This window comes from Lipomyces doorenjongii, assembly GCF_038497915.1.
Source record: "Lipomyces doorenjongii strain NRRL Y-27504 unplaced genomic scaffold V1508scaffold_4, whole genome shotgun sequence".
Classification (NCBI taxonomy): domain Eukaryota; kingdom Fungi; phylum Ascomycota; class Lipomycetes; order Lipomycetales; family Lipomycetaceae; genus Lipomyces; species Lipomyces doorenjongii.
Window position 1 is genome coordinate 145,526 of NW_027118071.1, and position 18,608 is coordinate 164,133.

Consider the following 18,608-nt stretch of genomic DNA (forward strand, 5'->3'; position numbering starts at 1 on the left):
GACTCCCATCGCGGGGCAGCCCATCTGATGAATCTTCAACCCAGCTGCCCATGTTAGTGGATTATGCAATGCTATTCTATATTCATTATTTATCCCATACACGCAGCAGCCCTCTTAGATTCTAATTGGCTCACAAATAACTATCTTGTAACGTATTAAGTACCCTTGGCGGTGGAAAAATCCACACAGAGCCCTTACCCGAAGAATTTGCGGGGCTGACAAAGCTAAAAACTTACAAGTAGTCTCCATTGACTGTGTATCATACATCTCACAAACATTTTAACAAAACAATATTACAATAGTAATGTTCCGTTATCTCGATATCCGATTCCTAATATGCTCCTCACCGTTTGATTTGTCTGGCCTTCATCGCTTCTATCCGCGCCTTTAGCTGGCTGGTAACCTCCGCCGCTCGTCGCCAACTCTCCACCGACCCAGCATTTCCGGCGCCGGACCCAATATCACTACTTTCTGCTGTGCTACTTGATACTGGACTAAACGATCCAGCTCTCGGACTCGATCGGTGTACATGGGCACCGGCAGACCGCGACGCTGCGGGAGCGGCAAATCCATTTTCCTTCTCCTCTTCCGGCAAGAATATTTCTGACTTGTTTCTCGTCACAGGCGACACATTGCTAATTCCATCATTAAGATCGCGAGCTACTATCTCGTCAACTTTCGAACCTGTACTGGACGGCACAGCAGCAGCAGCGGCAGCTTTGGCCTCTAAATCTCTCTGTAACTTGCCTATCTTGGCTCTAGCATTGTCAACTTCGCTCCTGGCCCTAGCTAATTGTGTTTCCTTCGCCTTAACTGCCAACACATCTCGTGTGTGGTCTTCAATTAGCTGTTTGTTGTTAAGCTGCAATTCCGCGATCGTCTGCGACAATTTCAGGTTATCGCCCTGCAACGTTTCAAGCTGTTGATTCAATGCCGCAGCAGTCGACACCCACTCTTCTCTTGCTCTTCTCAATTCTGCAAGCTCTGCTTTCTCCGCTGCAGACAAACCACTGTGTGATGATGATGACGAAGTCGAAGTCGATAGGGAAACGCCCGTTAGGCCACGGCTGGTAGCGCCTCGTGGAGGAGTACCGCACGCACTAGTAGTCCGAGGAGACGATGGATGGTCATCCTTTTTCCGCAGAACACCTGCAGATCCGACTCCACTCCGTGACGTCCGAGCTCCTGGTGGCGCTAGCCGAGAATGTGATAGAGTAGGAGGGGCAGCTGATTCAGCAGCAGCTGAAGATCGACCACTGGATGACGGCGGTGTACCCGTTGCGCGCTTAAGACCCGCTGCACTTGCTCTTGGTCTTGGAGCTCCAGCAGGCGCCCTAGCACCGGCAGCAGCCTTAGGAGCCAGAGTAGCTGGCGGCGCGGCTTTTTCGGGCTTCGCTCTGACAGTGGCTGTTTCGAAATATTCCTTGATCATGCCTTTTCGGATGTCGTCCTGACTCTCGATGTACGGGGTCATTGCGCGCTCACCAATCATCTTCATGATAGTCCCCATGACCTCTGCCGCCGCTGAACGAACCGGTTTGGCTGTGTCAGCTAGTAGTGCCGTACATGCGTCGCACATCTGCTTAATCTCGGCGGTTTTGGGCACAATCTTGATTGTTCGAAGACACCGGACCAAAAAAATCGTGGTCTCTTGCTTTACCTGAGGATTTTTGTGTTTCATAAACTCGAGGACGTCTTCAAGCACGTCACTAAAAGTAGTCTACAAACCATTAGCACCGTCGCGCAATATACATAAAGATACGTACCGACTCGAAAACTGCACTCAATGCTGCACCAAGAGCTTCAGAAACGGACAGCTTTTTCTCCTTTAGCCTTTCTAGCAACGATGTGAAAACAATTGTCTTATATTTTGCAAAACCTGCTCTCAATCCCTTGGCAATCGCTTCAACGCAGTTGGCTGCAACAGTTACCACCGCAACGTTCGCGTCCTTTGCAATGCATTTCGCGAGAACTCTCATAAGCTCGCTAAAATCAGAGTCGGCAACTTTGGGGACAGACACTACTTTGAATAGATCATCCACAGCTTCTTTTCGATCTTTCCATTTGACGGATCCTATCCTTTCGTAAAAGTCTCCCGGAATCTTGCCAAAAATATCCACAGCCTCAGCGAAATCCATCGGATCAATTTCGTCCTCCTCTTCTTGGTCGACTGCTCCATCGACGAGGCTGTTTCCTTGGGCAGCAGTCTGCTGTTGGGACAATAAAAATCGCTCCTGTTGCGGTGCCGAGCCTTTCACACTCTCAAACGCTTCTTCTAATTCCTTCTGCTGCACTGGTTTTAGATCGGGAAGTAAACCCACCTTAAGTACGTCGCCAATCCATTTGTACAATTCGACAGTCAAATTCGCAGCTTCAGCGCGGACGTTCTTATCAGAATGTGCAAATAACTTAGGCAGAGCTTTGACGATGCCTTTTGGTGCGACAGTCTTAGTTCCAAATGACTTAACAATTTCTCGTAGCGCAACAGTGGTGCCCGTAACAAGTTTTGGAAGTTTGTTACTTAGAATTGGAATTAGCTCCTCAACGACGGGATCCGGAGTATCAAGTTCGATAAAATACAGCAATGCGTCAATTGTCTTCTGCTTAGTTCCAGCACGCATAGAAACCAATCCCTTCTCAGCCAAAGGAGTCACGACCGTTCCTCGCAGTCTCTGGCACGCGTTCGGACCACCGTACTGAAGACAAGCAACAAGTGATGTAATACCAACCTCCTGGGCGGCAACATTGGAGTCCGTCACAATTTTCTTGAAAAGAGTCGGGTCATTGAGGAATTGTCGGAAGCATGGATCGTTTTCGCTGGCAGAGGTTGTGAATTGCTTCGTCATTTCTTCATATGCTGTTAATCTTACTTTCCATATCTAGACATGCAGATACATTAGGTTGATCAAATTTCTGTCAGTAGTGACCAAAGACTGTACCTTATGTGTTACTCGGTCGTGCAGAGGAAGAGAAGAATAGTCCTCCTCTTGATCGGCCATTGCAGAATGTGTATCTAGAAATAATCAAAATAGGCCGGCACAGGGATATTGAGGTGCACAATAATAGTTGTCGGACTCTCCTATTGCCAAGCTTTAGGGATAAGCCTCGATTGTTTGTTTACATTTCTTGAAAGCAGTAGATGTGCCCAGTTTACATACACCATTCAATAATTGCACTATATATGCGCCGGGGCTGGCCCACTTGCGGAACAAATACGCAAACTGAATTATCAGGAGGCGCGTTGACATTCACGTGCTGCTAAGCCTGTTTTAGGCTAGTGCGGCCTGCATGCCTGTCGGTAGCAAACTATAGAGAGGAAACTAATAACCAAGGTATCTTGACTGCGACCGCGTGGGCGGATCATGAATCATAAATAACCAGCTGTGTAAATAAACTCACTGGGATATAATTGTTACGGATGCGGTGCTAATGAAGCCTGATATTGCTCTCAATTTGGAATAATAGAACATTGCCGTTGCCATAGGAGTCAAAGCGCTTCTTCATCGGCTCGTGGATTGAAGTGACCTTCATCCTGATTTCCACAGATGACGTCGTCTTTCTTAAGTAATCGTCAACGTGATGAACTGTGAGAATAATTTGGATAGGTCAGGAGTCAACGTATCTTACATTCGATAGAAATGCCTCAATTTTGCAATACTTGGCGGCGTCCGGTTTGCAAGCATCACATGAGGCTCTGAGAAATGAACTGGGAATTCAGAACGGCGGACTTGATGACGACGTAATCAATTACGATGGACTGCTAGAGAAGAAATGGACGAGCGTTGTTCGATTGCAAAAGAAGGCATGTTTCACCGGACGACTCATTGTGTCGCGCTCCCACTAATCTTAGACATCCCTACAGATCATGGACCTAGAATCGCAAGTCGCTTCTCTACAAACAGAATTAGACACTCTGCCATCGTCATCAAGAAAAGTGGCTGATCCCGCAACTTGGTTACCACGGACAAGTAAGTATACACTACTGGGACATCGGCAAGCAATCAACTCGATAGCTTTTCACCCCGTGTTCTCTGTTCTAGCATCCGGGTCTGAGGACACCATGATTAAAGTATGGGATTGGGAACTAGGAGAGCTGGAGAGGACTGTTAAGGGTCACACAAAAAGTGTCCTGGACTTGGATTTTGGCGGCCGTCCCGGAGAAGAGCTGTTGGGTAAGAGTATCAAACTACTGTCAAACTACATCGTACTAACTTTGCATACAGCATCGTGCTCGTCTGACTTGACTATAAAGCTATGGGATGCAAATGACGAATACAAAAATATTCGGACCTTAAAAGGCCATGATCACACAGTATCTTGCGTTAAATTCCTTCCTGACGGCGAAAGAATAGTGTCTGCCTCGCGAGACAAGACATTGCGGATATGGGCCGTCAAAACTGGATATTGCCTACGAACTGTAGTCGGACATTCAGACTGGATTAAAGCCGTTGTTCCAACTCTAGATGGGGAACTGCTATTGTCTGTAGGGGCAGATCATATAGCGAGGATAAATGAAGTGTCAACTGGTGATAGCCGACTAACAGTTGCTGCGCACGATCACGTTATCGAATGTTGTGCTGTTGCGCCACCGGCTAGTTATACTTACATAGCGGCTCTTATTGAATCGAAGCGGGTACCACCCACATCATCTGGATTTGAATACTTTGCGACTGGCGCTAGAGATAGAACCATAAAGATCTGGGATTTCCGCGGAAATTTAGCAGTGACTCTAGAGGGCCATGATAACTGGGTACGATCTATTGCATTCCATCCTGGCGGAAAATTTTTGATCTCAGCCGGTGACGACAAGACTATCCGTTGTTGGGATTTTACACAAGGCGGACGATGTGTAAGGACGATAGAAAATGCTCATGATCATTTCGTGTCTGCATTGAAGTGGGCACCGTCAATTATTGCGAAAGAACCGAATAAAACTAACGGAACGAAGGGAAATGGAAATGGGCCAGCCAGTGGTCCCAGTAGTATTTCTCATGGGCGAAATATTCGATGTGTTATGGCGACGGCGTCAGTGCATCTGGATGTTAAGATATGGATGGCATGAAACATTGAGATTTGGTATTAATACATGCATCAACGGATTACGGGACCGAAATTTGTAAAACATATGATGATTATTATAGTTTATGTATGGAGTCTTGCCGAATTTGGTTTGTAGTTATAATGTTCTAAATTTATTTTATTTTCTAGTACTTTTTGTTGCCCGGCCGTCCGCGACAGTGACCCAAGGCACGCGCCTTACAGTGATGATATGAACGCAGGACCGCGCGGCATGGCGTATACTGACTGATGCGTAGGGGGAGGTCGACACTTCACACCCTCAAGCCACCGCCTCTCATAATTCGAGTTTAGAAGTCCGGCAGATATGACATCAATTGATCTCTCCTCTAACGCCCGAGAAATTCAGTCGGCCTACGACTCAATTGTTGACGGCGACCCCAAGATCTCTTGGGCGCTGTTTTCGTATGGCGCTGGCGTCAATAACAACACCCTTAAGCTCCAGGCTACTGGCGGTAAGCCACTTCTGTTATATCCTTAAGGGGAAGTCATGATATGAATAGAGCAACACGGATGTTGTATAAATATCGATACTAATTGCCCGTGTTCTAGCGGGTGATCTCGATGAATTCCAAGATGAATTCTCTGATGGCAGGATCCAGTACGCTTTCGCCAGAGTAACAGACCTCAACACTCAATTGCAGAAATTCGTCTTAATCGGATGGGTAAACATCCCAAAAGAAATCTTGTCAATCGGATCATTGTGTCTAACTCGATATTGTCATCTAGTGCGGAGAGGGTGTCCCTGAACGTGCCAAGGGCTACTTCAATTCACATTTTAACTCCGTTGCCCATTTGTTTCGCGTGAGTATGACAATGACAGCTATAATGGATAATACTAATAATTATGCTTGCAGGGTTACCACGTCCAGATTACCGCACGCTCCGAGTATGACGTTGCGCCGGACGAGATACTAAGAAAGGTCGCGGATGCTTCCGGCTCGAAGTACTCCGTCGCGAGTCTTGCGGCCCGGTTCTCAATGCCTCCGCCAGTTCGTCCCAAGTACACGGAAACGCATTCCACCTCTCATGCTGATGAAAGCGACTGGGTTAATGCCCCTGCAGCGCTTGGTTCCGAAGTCACTAAGGTGCCGTCGGCTTACAAGCCCGTGAAGGTCGATGTGGACGAGATCCGTAAGAGCGCGGCTTCTCAGAGAACGTACACCGAGTCTGTCAAGGGTGCCTATCAGCCAGTTGGAAAAGTCGATATTGCTGCCATTCGGGCTAGTGCATCGAAGAAGGAGCTAGAGGCTGAGAGGCCCGAAGTCGTTAAGGGTGCTTATCAGCCAATTGGCAAGGTGGACATTGCCGCTATCCGAGCTCAAGCCAAGCAGAACGAAGAATACATAAAACCGGCTCCCACGAAGACGCCTGAGTTTGAAGGGGAGACCTCGCTTGGTTTCAATGATCGTGCAAGAGCCTTTGCATCCGGGCCTGCTGAGCGTATTTCAGAGTTACCCAAGCCCAAGGTTGATAAGCCTGCTCTGGCCAGTAGATTTGGCGGTGCTAAGTCTTTCGGCACTGCTCCTCCTCTGCCAAAGGATCAACTTGGATCACAGGCCAAAGTCGTGGGAGGTCTCAGCAAAAATTATGCTAACGAAGGCGGCAAGACTCCTGCGCAGTTATGGGCGGAGCGTAAAGCCAAGGCCGCTGGTGGCACCAGCTCTTCGTCTTCGACTTTTGGATCGTCAATTTCTGTTCCAAAGCCAGCTTCTAAATTCGACGATGAGGTAGAGACGCTTTCGGGAGTCTCATCAATGAGAGATCGATTTGCGAAGTCATCTATCGCCAATGACAAGGAAGAGAACGAGCAAGATAAGAAGTCAGTTAAGGCTCGCTCTAGTTCTCCTATTCGACTGGCCAATCCCGTCTCGTCGTATTCGACTATTACCCGCCCTGGTGGTCTTCCTCCACGACCATTCCCCCCCAAGGAACCATCGCCCGAGCCCGAGCCAGAACCAGAGCCAGAACCGGAGCCAGAACCTGAGGAAGAACCAGAGGAAGAACCAGAGGAAGAACCAGAGGTCGAGGAACCGCCCGCGCCGCCTCCACCGGCGCTTAATATGTCTTCTAAGCCAAATGCATTGCCATTCACGATGATTCATGCATCAGAACAAGAGCCTGATAGTTTCCAGAAGGGTCAAGCTGCTGCTGGTACCATAGGCGCTCCTGCACCATCGCGCCAAGTTGTTCCTGAACGTGACTATGAGCTTGAGCCTGCAGTCGGATCCAGCAAGAGCGCAGTTGTGATGTACGAGTATCAGAAAGATGAAGAAAATGAAATTAATCTAATCGAAGGAGAAACAATATATGACATTGAAATGATCGACGACGGATGGTGGGCGGGCACAAATAGTGTCGGCGAGCATGGATTATTTCCATCGAATTACGTTGAGCTTAAGGACGGTGAAGCTGATAGTGCTCCTGAGCCAGATCAAGAACCTGCCGCACCTATGTCCGCAGCGACGCCAACTCCTGTAGCGATAGCGGTTCCAAAAGGTCCTAGTGCGGTCGCCTCTTACGAGTATGAAGCGCAGGAAGATAACGAGTTGAGTTTCCCTGAAGGTGCGATTATCGAGGATATTCAGTTTCCCGACGAGGATTGGTGGAGTGGTGTATATAGCGGCGAGCGGAAGCTATTCCCTGCGAATTACGTCTCCTTGCAGTAAGCATGGCAGCGTGCTAACTTTTAGACATACAGGCGACTTTTTTAGTGTGACTCACAATTGTTTGGTGATTGACGATTGTGAGACAGTTCGATTAATTACTTCTGGTAGTTGCACACTAATATGTCGGTGTACAATGTATTTTGTGCAATGTTTTCTTTTGAAAGTTTTCCACGTCACAATTATACAACGTCCACGCTCGTTCATTAAGTCTCTACGCAGTACGAGTACTAACAAATGCACTTTAAGAGAAACTCCATATTTCTGCATTTTGCCATACAAAATTCACTGTACAAGCTTATCCTCCTGTGTCTGGCTGCGTGCCACCATCATTATGGTCCTTCTCGTTTTTGAGTAGATTGGTCGAAACCTGCAGTGAACGTACGCTCAAGACAACGCATGACACCAACCAGAGTGGTAACCAAACTACAAATAAAACTGGAACAAAACTCCAGACGCCCAACGCTCTCCAGCTCCACATCATCCTGCTCAAAAACTCACAAAATTCATTTTGAGACGTGTTGGTTATGAAGATGCGAAGAGTCCGTAGACTAAACTGGCGAGGAATCTCCGACTCTTTGACTACAATTAAATAATATAAATATATATCTAACCATGGACAGGTCGCTACAACCACAATCCATGATATTAATTTCATAAAGAACCGTTCTATGCACTCTATTAATGTTTGCGGCTGTGTAGTTAGGCTGGGCGACAAAATATGAGCCAATGGTGCAAATATTAGTCCCAGCATTAGCGAGAGAGAGAAATTGAGAGTACTTAAGGTAGTAAGGAACAAACCGACGAATATTAATACATATGACTGTAATTTGTTGATATACGACGCAGGCTTTGCTGAAATAAGTAACCGAAAAGTAATCGGTAAAATAGGTGTGACTGTGGAAACTACGAGCATTTCGCTTGCAAGCAGCTAGAAATTGACGTTATGTTACTTCGTATTGGTACCAAATTTACCGAAGTGTACTTACCGATGATGGAATCCAAGCCGACAATGAGAACAATCCAATGGAGCACGACACTATTGTGATAAATAGCCAAAAGGCACTAATTGCCTCATCAAACATTTTGCTTGTCTTCGTGCTGCTAGAAATCATCCAATAATATATTCCTTTAATTGTAAAGCTTGCGCCGATAAGCATTGCTGTCGGCAGATATGTGGCTATACTGACGAACCGATGGGGTGAGAGTAACAAATAGAAGAAAAAGGACTGATGAAAATGCTCCAAAAGATTGTTGATAGAGCGCATAGACGCCTCGACTAGACGCCCATAGAGCATCTGATCGTACGGTCCGTATCCATTCTTCGAAGTTTTCGCAGCAAGAGTCACTGCATCAATGCGCCATCCACTGAAAGCCTCGCTGCCAGCTCCCGGTCGATAGAGTCCTGACAAAGCTTGATGTGCAATACCAGTAACGAGAGTTATTGCCCGATTTTCATACTCATCGTCTGACGCATCTATATCATGGACGATGACCTTCACTCCCATATGGCCGCAAATCACCACCACAGTATTGATCAAATCCAGATTCGGAAGCTGCCCATTCAATCCCGAGTAAAATATTTCCAATTTTTCAAATCTTCCTCCTTCTCCAGGGAAGTCAAGGACGATTCCTCCTTGGATTGACCCACTCGAAACAGGCATCGATGTGTAGTGATAGTCTTCAACCCATTTACTCAATCCAAAACTTGTGTCAGACGGTATCAGCAAGATAATATCTTTGGACCATATCGACCATCTTGTGAAGTATCGCGCCAAAGCGATAGCAATCGCGACACCGCTTTCATTCAGCTCCCCGTCTCTATTCAGCCATGGAGCGCAGAGGATCATAGATTCAGTTGTATCTCCTCTTGGTGCATGTAGTACCCCATAAACATTCACGCCCGCTTTAATGTCGTCGTAGTGTGATAGAGTCCAATTGTGTGTTGCGCTCTTATACCCGATGTCGCTGAGCCATTGTCGTATTCTCCTGGCGCGCCTAGAAAGATTATCAAAACGACGGATCCAAGAACACGCACAAAACGGATTCACTCACTTTTCGTCCGGTGCGTCTCTAAGCAAACGTACTTCTTCCTTAAACGCTCTTACAATATGTTCTTCTGATCCATGGAAATAAGTATGTGCCTGGCCGGGCAGTAGTGCATTCTCGGAAATATATGTTCGTCGCGACTGATCCTGCATTGGCAGTACAAACAACCATGCCAGACCTGCCAATACAAGAAAAAATGAGAGCCTAGGAAGGAGCGATACTAAGGACTCTCTTGTGCCCTTCTTGCCGAACAATTGGCGGCGAATGTTCTGTAAGATTGCCATTACACCTTAACAGCAGGGCCGGGAATGAGGTATAGCAGTTCAACCCTTGCAGGGCTATACTTCGAAATAATCTCGTGGAAGATGGTATTCTGCATAATACACAAAACGGCTGGATCGAGCAGTCTTTCTACGCTGATTTAAAAGCGCGTGGTACGTCGCCAAGATGATGCCGTGCAGACCGGAGTGAAAAGGAACATTGCTAATACTAGCCACCCGTTGAAGCCGCAACCTCTGGACTTCCGACGCCCACGACTACAGATCAGTCTCCAATGCATATTGAACATAGCTGGCTGGACAATTGCATCTATCACTACTAAACCAGGCTATATTTGAACTTAATTTATTGCAGGAATAGGTTACCTTGCAATTGACCTAAGAGAAGTGCACAATGTACGACGATTGGGCATATCATGTCAGTCCTTCGCAGTATGCTCCACAGCCGCAACAGAAGCATAGACGGCGGCGGAAATCTATATTACAAGGTGTGGCACTGGAGCATGTGCAGCAAGTATGAAATTGGTGACATTTTACAGGAGACGAGATTACTGATTACATTGTCTGGTTCTAGAGTCCGGAATCACGGCATGCTGTAGTCGTTAATCATACTCTACGGAACGTTGCAGAAGAAGTTACAAATGGTCGAAAACAAGTCCATGAGATTCCACAATATTCATTGCCGATACGGCGGAGTAATTCAATGTCGGGATTGAAAAGGTTGAGAAATACTCGGTCAAGTGATGCGATAAAGGACAGTGCTGGACACCGGTCAATAACCTATCCATTTACTTTGAAAGAAGAGCAGATACTTCTGAATCCAGCTGGCAATGACCTTGAATTTACGGAACTTTACGAGTCATTAGAGAAAGAATTACAAGAAGCGAATGATAGAGTATTTGTGTAAGTCAACAAACATGGGAGTGGGTCTCAGTATTCAAGGGCTGACAATATTTGGATTGCTAGACAATTCCGCGATACTGCACAATCTCACCTGGAATCCTGCGAAATATTGATTGATCAAGCCAATAAGACACTCGGGGTGTTTGATGTACTTGCATCAGGCTTTGACTCCATCAAGAAGCAGACGTCGACATTCCAAGAAGCATGCGATGCACTCTCTACCGAACAGCTGCGTCTAGAGACGCTAGCTAATGACCTTGAGAAACATCTGAAGCCATTTAATATGCTAGAGGAGATAACACGGCGACTGAATGCTCCTGGTACGGATTTTGTGAAAGAGGAGGGATTTAGACGTATGCTAGATTCGCTAGATCAATGCATAGATTACGTAGAGACTCATGTATGTTGAACGACTGATTCTAGAATGGAGCACATCTAACATTATTAGCCAAACTTTAACTCTGTGGATTTATATCAGATGCGTTTCCGTCAATGCATGACTAGAGCACTCACATTAATACGTGTTTACTTTGTCAACAGCATACGGGAAGTCACTAATGACGTGCAGTCGCGAATAGCTGCTAAGGCCCTCAATGATTCCACACAGTCCGCGTTGTTCTATACTAAATTCAGAGTCGATGCACCATTATTACAAAGCCTCACTAGTGAGATTCAAAATCGATGCGACGGCCATGAGGAATATGTTAGTTTGCTCGGCGATTGTTATAAAGCTTATATATATGCCAGAAAGAAGCTTATTATTCCAATCGTGGCTAAGCGTGTTAATGATATGAGAAATTCTATTGCGGATTTACTGCAATTGGTGGGTTTGCTGTGATGCAGGTTCATGTGAATTTGTCTAATCGATTGTGACAGACTCGACAAGGCATTGCATATATGCGTACTGTCTGCATCGATGAGTATGACCTCTTTTACGCGATATTTACCGATGGAGAGGAATTGCTGTAGTACGTACCCATTAATTTACTGTCGACCAAGGTTGCTAATGAAATTTTAGCGACTTATTGGACGGATTGTGCGAGGCATTACATGATGTTCTAAGAAATCGCATCATTCACGAGAAGAAGGCCGAAGTTCTGTACGAATTGTGCTCGCTACTTCAAGGTCTCTCGTCTCAAGATGTAGAAGAAAGTGAGTTCGAGTTCTCCGGTGCAACGTGCATTTCATACTAATATATGCATTTAGTGGAGGAGGGATACTTCGAGCGGCCCCAGTTGGACTTTGGGAGGCTATTCCAGCCAACGTTGCAGGATGCGCAAGTCAAACTTGTATTTAGGATGCAGGCATACTCGTGATGCCGAGCGAACGTTAATGTGGAGAAAAATGGAGGAAATGATTCCGTATTCTAGGTTGGTAGATATTTGTGCGGGATCGATCGGCATTTGGCATTGGCGACGATTTACACGAAGAGCTCGAAACGGGTTATTGTATACTATACTTTTTCATATCCACGGAGCAGGATTTGCGAGATCCAAACAAACCTGTTATACATTAACCCAAGCGAAAGTCACAAGATCCCACAATCGTAACCCCAAATATATCACAACTAATTTTTCCGTGGCCTTATTAAACCCCAGTGGACGAAGTAATATACAACTGTAGAATCTTCCGTATACATTGCCATTAATATTCTGTCCGGGACTAGTCCTTGATATGCAGCAACACTTTCAAACACGCCAACCCATCGCTTCAAGCTCCACTTTGCTTCTGTTCGTACAGGTAGGACCCATTCATCTTTAGGAGAACCGTCTTCGTCGTATGAATCGGTTGAATATAGTTTATCCGGTGGTCGTCCGACCACTAATACAATTTGGCCATCATCCAGCAATGGAAATGATTCAGGGGAGACAACATTAACTCTATGAATCGACAAATCCGTCCATAAGTGATGAAGATCGAGATTCTGCTTCACACGATAAGCTATATCGGAGTTTGTAAGATTATTTCGAGGATTAGCTGCATTATATGCTCTGTCCCTTAGGACGTCGCTACCGAAAGTCGGTCGTGATTTTGAGGAAGCTGACGATGCCAAGGCGGTGGACCTCAGTGTCGCTGCGTCTGGCGTCACTGTACATCGTGGCTCCATTTGCTGGTATCAGTGTGACACTAATTGGTATACCTTGCTGTATCCAAGACTATTGCGTTAATTCACGACGGTTTAATGTTAGAATGTGCAATGTTGTAGACAGTAAGTAAATTGGTCGTTAAGGCTTTAAAGGTCCAGGCAAATTGCACTTAGATCTTAAGGACATGGGGTTAGGTCTGGCGAATCAACTCGACATAGCGGAGAGTCTATACCATGATCCGATGGATTAGTACTTGAATTGCTGAGCTTGACTTTGTAGTGGTACGTAAGTTCCTGGCAGGCTGTACTATCTATCGCGATGCCACGCGGATCGAATTTTTTATGATATATTCGTTGTCATTGGTCGGGCAAAAGGTAGCCCATTCGTATCGGGTTAGCCTATGTCACAGCCACGCAATGACTATTACTATCCCGGTTTCCCTTAAGCGATCTGTGTCGATTCCTCCAGTGTGTACTCCGTGGCTGAGAATCTTTTTAGGTCTACTTTGTTCTTCCAGTTATAGCCAGTTCATTGCGAAATGACATCGACGCTGCTATTTGTGCCACCCTATTACGCTGTGATATTCATATCGCTACTTCCTGAGCATACAGAAGAGTATGCCGAGACTTCGAATGAGATATATGAGCTTGCGCAAGGACAAACAGGATTTTTAGGTGCGGACTCTGTGCGAGACGCTGGCGGACAGGGTGCCACTATCAGCTATTGGCGGACAGAGGACGATGTTACGAACTTCCGCAAGATAGCGACGCATCGGCATGCGCAACAGAGGGGACGAGAGATCTTTTATGAGCGGTATGAGGTGCGGGTTGCGAAAGTTGAAAAGGAATATGCTTGGAGAAGGAAAGAAGATGGGGTAGGAGAGTATGTTAACAAGTAGTGGTATATCTAGAGCATGCAATGGTGTTTGTGCAGTTCACATTCATTTCAGTCGCATTTTCGCAGTAAACCAACCGGAAACAGTTCAATCTGTGGCCTTCTCTTGATCTCATCGAACGCGAATGGAGTGGCGAACTCCACCTGTGTGAGAAAGTCTGCCCGCGACCAGTAATTCACTGAGTCCTTATTGCTATTGAGTGCAGTGGAGAGTGCGATGTACGACTAGCAAGAAAAACCAGTAAAAAAAAACAAAGACAGACAATGAACAAGTACACAAAGAACAGCGGGTAAATCCAGTCGTTTTAGAGTATATGCGAGCACAAAGTAATAAAAAACACTCGCAAGTGGCTCGGCACCGCACGGTGGACGTACAACCAATGTTTGGATGCCGTAAAAAAGAAGGAAATTGCAAGAACGGAGAAAGACTTAAGAGCGGCATTCCTAATAAGGAGGCAATCGATAAGATGGGCAAGCCCTGGGTTTCGGACATCCCATATGACATTAGGGACGCCGCCATCGATGACCTTCTCAAAGCATATGATTCCGCACATGCACGATACAAAAGGGACAATAAGCTATTCAAGATTAAGCACCGCTCTCGGATAAAGTTTCACCAGGAGACCATCGTAATACATCATAAGCACGGTCTCATGGAAGAGGAAATATGCCTTTTTTCGCAAAATGAACAGCGCTGAACCGCTCCCTAAGGAGGTCGCACGACAGCAGACTTGTGTACCAAAGGACCACAGGCAATTACTACCTTTGTGTACCAATGATTTTGCAGGTTCGTGAAGGGCCGTCTTCAGGTCGATTGATATCTCTGGACCCAGGCGTGCCAACATTCGTCACTGCGTATACCCAGACGGCGACGTAGTTGAACTCGGGCCAAATGACATTGGCCACATATATAGGCTTTGTCACTGGCTGGACGAGTTTCATAGCTCATCTTCGGCCAAGAATATCAGCCGTGCAAAGAAGGTGGAGGTGCGTTGTCGGATTCAAAATCTGGTCGTCGATTTGCACTGCCGGATCGTCAAGTATTTTGTGCGCGACATTCAATTTTATCATCCTAGCGAGCTTTCCGGTCTAACAGATGATGACACGCAGAGGTGGACGCCGGCGGATCAGGTCCAAGACAGCACGAGCGATGGCATCTTGTTCTCATTACAAATTCCAACAACGACTTCTCAACAAATCTACGAGAATATCAATCTTGCAAAGTAGTCTTAGTCTCTGCGGCCTACACTAGTAAGACATGCGGAAGATGTGGCAGTCTTAACGACGTCGGGGGTAGTAAAGTACGCATGCGAAATGATGTCAGTTTGAATGCGATCGCGATGTCAGTGGGGCGAGAAATATTCTGGTTCGTTACAGTAACGCGAACCAGGCAGTAGAGAGAAATCTATACGACGAGGAGCATCCAAGTGATGCTCCAGTGCAGCAAACACTGCAAGAGCCGCCACGCCTTTACTATAATAGTAGTAAAGGATGTGGCGCGCAATGAGGCTCGTCTCCTTCGGTTCCCCCGAGTTGCACGACCCTAGCCAGTTTCCGACAAAATATGCTTGCTTATTTACGAGGAAACACACGAGCTGAAACAGTTAAATACACCATACATAGACCATTAACATAATTACCGAATTCCTGCCTGGGATTCCGTTATATAAGTAGCGTCTATCTGCCTCAGACCAGTTCCTAGATGCAATCTCACTTTGTTTCTATAAGACAGAGGATCCTTGACTTGCAGTGGATTTCCCTCAAAGTAGACCGTTTCAAGAGTAGAAATCCCCTTTAGCTGTTCCTCCATCTCTTCAAAGGATTCCAACTTATTATTCGATGCCCATAGTTCTTCCAAATTATAAAGATGTTTCAAATTCTCTAAGTGTGTGACCCTGTTGCTCGTGATATCCAATATCTTCAAATATTTGTTATTTTCCAGTCCTTCAATCGTCTCTATTCCATTATGTGAAATATACAACTCCTCGAGTGCTTCAAGCTCATCCAAATTTTCTAGTTTGACGATCCTATTCGCTTGTATGGACAGAATCTTCAAATTCTTCAAAGCACCTAGATTTTGTAATCGCGTGATCTTATTCTTACCGACCCATAACTGTGTCAGACTAGTTAAGCTATCCAAATTTTCCAGTTGACGTAATCGATTCCCGCCAAGCTCAAGATTCGTCAAATCTTCTAGCCCATCAAGATTCTCGATTTTCGTTATCTTGTTCTGGACGAAGTACAAATTGCGCAAATTTTTGAGATGCGAAACATGCCTAATTCGTCTAATTTTGTTAAAACTCAGGTCCAGGTTCTCTAGATTCACCCACGCGCCCTCGCCTTCTTCCGGTCCTAAATTCTCAATAACCGAAATCCGATTATCATATAAATCGAGCTCATGGAGGTGTGCTCCAACCTCATCCAGTCCGTCAATCTCTCGAACCAGGTTCTCGCGTAAACATAAATTTTGAAGTTTCGTAAATCGGGAGAGATTTAGTGCCGGTATAGACTGGATTCGGAGCTGTACGAGATCGATGTCTTCCACCTCGTGCGGGAGGCCGTTCAGGAGATCCTCGTCTGGCTCGATGACCTCCCTGTCGGATTCACCGTCGGATGAGGCTGGAGAGGATGGGCGTACAATATGAGGAATCTGCGTGTTTAACACGGTCGTGGATTCTTCACTGGATTCTGGCAATACTGCCGCGATGGGTGTACCAGCAGGTGGACGCAGTTCTGGATTTGTCATGATGATATGTGATGGCCGATTCTGAACTATTATTAACTTGCGAGTACACGCCACCAATCACGAAATCGAAATATAGATCCCGAAGTTCAAATCTATCCAAATTTCTCTGCGCTTTGCGAAAACACTTGTGGATCAGTAGTATATTTTTTTGTGAAGTATGATTGCTGTTGGTGAATCGAGGATATTAATGTCGATCGGAACATGGCCCTCCGAAGAAAACGCTTGTGAGCCGCAGCTTAATTTCAAGAACGCTAACATTTTTGGCGAACAACGCGCCCTTGTCTGTGGGTGTCAAGATAACATAGCCACATGTATGTAACATTAAAACCAGAATCCAGAAACTTAAGTATCAAATAAAGGGTTGTACATTAATTGCTTCAGCCAAGCATTTAATGTAAGAGTTACAGCATTTTAAGCTTACAGTATTTGAAATGCTGTGTTTGCACCAGTTGAAATACAGCCGTGAAGTTTGTATAATTACCTTCGAGTACGATGACTTATCTTAGTTTAAAATGTCCACATTCCAATAGGTCGCCCGAAATATAAATATTGGTGAGATATCTCAGACCCTAACCCGAAGAGAACTAATCGCCTTCGCACAACTGTATGAAGTGAGCGTGAGTTTAGCGACTGCAGAGATAGTTCCGAAGATGTTATTCGTGGACATTATGCGACGGCTTATATACAACAATAAGGTGCTGGTCAGCCTCTAACCTTTGACTCTTCTACATCTCACCGCACTCAACGATGGTAACATCAAAAGGATACGGCTTGTCATTATCATCTGTCGGCGAATATTCAATTTTTCTGACGACATCGAATCCTTCGACTACTCTTCCAAAGACGACATGTTTTCTGTCTAGATGTGGCAGCGATGTACAGCAAATGAAAAATTGGCATCCGTTTGTGTTGGGACCCGAGTTTGCCATTGAAACTGAAAACGGCTCGTCTAAATTAGTTAATATCGAGGGTTACCACAAAAATGGGGAATGGGCTTACGAGGAAACTCGAAACTTTCATCGGCAAATGTAGTTGTTCCATATATTGACGCGGATCCGGTACCGTTGTGCCGCAGGAAATCGCCTCCCTGAATCATGAAATCTTTTATCTACTCACTACACGTCAATTGCACTTTCTACCACAAGAAGGGTAGACGAAACATACAATTCGATGGAACTTGCAACCTTTGTAACCTTGTGGGACACCGTTGATCTTGTACTCGCCTGTGCAAAATTGTCGAAAATTTTCTGCTGTCCTAGGGAGTCTGTCTTTAAATAACTGTACTTTGATCCGACCCATAGGCTGCGCTGATGGTGTGTCAGATTACAAGTGCTCTCAGATTATATCAACTTCCGATTCTTACAACCTAGATTGACCTAGATAATATCACCGAAGCTTAACATTTAATCCCATTGCCAAAGCAGAGATGGAATTAGCTTACATCAAAAAAGACAATCGGATTTGAGAAATCATAGGAGATTGGACCGGGAGTGCCTTCTTGCGACGAGTACTGTCGATTAGTGATCGCCGGTGCGGCGGAGAATGTGGTTTGCCCAGACATATAGAATATTGATTGAACGACTGCAACAATGAACGTGATCTGTAAAAGTGGTTCCCGATAGGTCGATATATTCTATACTGACGACGATTTGAACTTTATAAACAAAAATTGCCTTTGGAAAGCAGGTGCGGCTAGACTCTCTTGGTGCCGAACGCACAGACTACGATAGTAAACTGGCCAGGGAATAGCCAAGTAGCCCTGGTGTACGTAAATAGCAACGATGCGATACTTTGCACAATAAGCGACACAATATTCTATGTATATTTTTTGATGCGCGAAATAGTATAGTTTTAAAATATATATCGCGAATACGCGTGGGCTGAGCCATTAGGCCGGGTAACAAGGAGG

General features: G+C 45.6%; 10 protein-coding genes across 10 annotated transcripts; 5 read left to right on the plus strand and 5 right to left on the minus strand.

Moving 5' to 3' along the window:
• Positions 1–66: 66 nt before the first annotated feature.
• On the minus strand, positions 67–3,159 carry V1508DRAFT_453551 (armadillo-type protein). The gene is made up of 3 exons (XM_066942545.1): positions 2,940–3,159; positions 1,767–2,879; positions 67–1,720 (listed from the first exon to the last, which is right to left on the minus strand). The coding sequence occupies exons 1-3, from the start codon at positions 2,997–2,999 to the stop codon at positions 344–346; spliced, it is 2,550 nt and encodes an 849-aa protein (XP_066798362.1). The 5' UTR covers positions 3,000–3,159; the 3' UTR covers positions 67–343.
• A 386-nt stretch (positions 3,160–3,545) lies between these two features.
• On the plus strand, positions 3,546–5,062 carry V1508DRAFT_402037 (WD40-repeat-containing domain protein; the record flags this gene model as incomplete). The annotated part of the gene is made up of 4 exons (XM_066938455.1): positions 3,546–3,586; positions 3,637–3,802; positions 3,863–4,172; positions 4,224–5,062. The coding sequence occupies 4 exons, from the start codon at positions 3,546–3,548 to the stop codon at positions 5,060–5,062; spliced, it is 1,356 nt and encodes a 451-aa protein (XP_066798363.1).
• A 192-nt stretch (positions 5,063–5,254) lies between these two features.
• V1508DRAFT_188248 (uncharacterized protein) lies at positions 5,255–7,771 on the plus strand. The gene is made up of 4 exons (XM_066936156.1): positions 5,255–5,531; positions 5,629–5,741; positions 5,806–5,880; positions 5,934–7,771. The coding sequence occupies exons 1-4, from the start codon at positions 5,384–5,386 to the stop codon at positions 7,743–7,745; spliced, it is 2,148 nt and encodes a 715-aa protein (XP_066798364.1). The 5' UTR covers positions 5,255–5,383; the 3' UTR covers positions 7,746–7,771.
• Positions 7,772–7,882: 111 nt separating this feature from the next.
• V1508DRAFT_364589 (Gaa1-like protein) lies at positions 7,883–10,249 on the minus strand. The gene is made up of 3 exons (XM_066937305.1): positions 9,798–10,249; positions 8,732–9,740; positions 7,883–8,673 (listed from the first exon to the last, which is right to left on the minus strand). Exons 1-3 carry the CDS (start codon positions 10,073–10,075, stop codon positions 8,041–8,043), a joined length of 1,920 nt encoding a protein of 639 aa, XP_066798365.1. The 5' UTR covers positions 10,076–10,249; the 3' UTR covers positions 7,883–8,040.
• Positions 10,250–10,772: 523 nt separating this feature from the next.
• On the plus strand, positions 10,773–12,165 carry V1508DRAFT_348718 (Sec34-like family-domain-containing protein; the record flags this gene model as incomplete). The annotated part of the gene is made up of 5 exons (XM_066936732.1): positions 10,773–10,972; positions 11,036–11,372; positions 11,421–11,795; positions 11,849–11,940; positions 11,991–12,165. The coding sequence occupies 5 exons, from the start codon at positions 10,773–10,775 to the stop codon at positions 12,163–12,165; spliced, it is 1,179 nt and encodes a 392-aa protein (XP_066798366.1).
• A 191-nt stretch (positions 12,166–12,356) lies between these two features.
• Positions 12,357–13,355, minus strand: V1508DRAFT_409837 (Sen15 protein-domain-containing protein). Its single transcript, XM_066939217.1, has one exon. It carries the CDS (start codon positions 13,077–13,079, stop codon positions 12,540–12,542), a length of 540 nt encoding a protein of 179 aa, XP_066798367.1. The 5' UTR covers positions 13,080–13,355; the 3' UTR covers positions 12,357–12,539.
• Positions 13,169–14,112, plus strand: V1508DRAFT_188558 (uncharacterized protein). The gene is made up of 2 exons (XM_066936157.1): positions 13,169–13,433; positions 13,558–14,112. Exon 2 carries the CDS (start codon positions 13,598–13,600, stop codon positions 13,955–13,957), a length of 360 nt encoding a protein of 119 aa, XP_066798368.1. The 5' UTR covers positions 13,169–13,433; positions 13,558–13,597; the 3' UTR covers positions 13,958–14,112.
• On the plus strand, positions 13,855–14,697 carry V1508DRAFT_409840 (uncharacterized protein). Its single transcript, XM_066939218.1, has one exon. It carries the CDS (start codon positions 14,268–14,270, stop codon positions 14,649–14,651), a length of 384 nt encoding a protein of 127 aa, XP_066798369.1. The 5' UTR covers positions 13,855–14,267; the 3' UTR covers positions 14,652–14,697.
• An 810-nt stretch (positions 14,698–15,507) lies between these two features.
• Positions 15,508–16,886, minus strand: V1508DRAFT_409842 (uncharacterized protein). The gene has a single exon (XM_066939219.1). It carries the CDS (start codon positions 16,697–16,699, stop codon positions 15,590–15,592), a length of 1,110 nt encoding a protein of 369 aa, XP_066798370.1. The 5' UTR covers positions 16,700–16,886; the 3' UTR covers positions 15,508–15,589.
• Positions 16,887–16,979: 93 nt separating this feature from the next.
• On the minus strand, positions 16,980–18,530 carry V1508DRAFT_409845 (cyclophilin-like domain-containing protein). The gene is made up of 5 exons (XM_066939220.1): positions 18,141–18,530; positions 18,063–18,075; positions 17,864–18,006; positions 17,699–17,807; positions 16,980–17,648 (listed from the first exon to the last, which is right to left on the minus strand). Exons 1-5 carry the CDS (start codon positions 18,258–18,260, stop codon positions 17,425–17,427), a joined length of 609 nt encoding a protein of 202 aa, XP_066798371.1. The 5' UTR covers positions 18,261–18,530; the 3' UTR covers positions 16,980–17,424.
• Between the last annotated feature and the right edge of the window lie 78 nt (positions 18,531–18,608).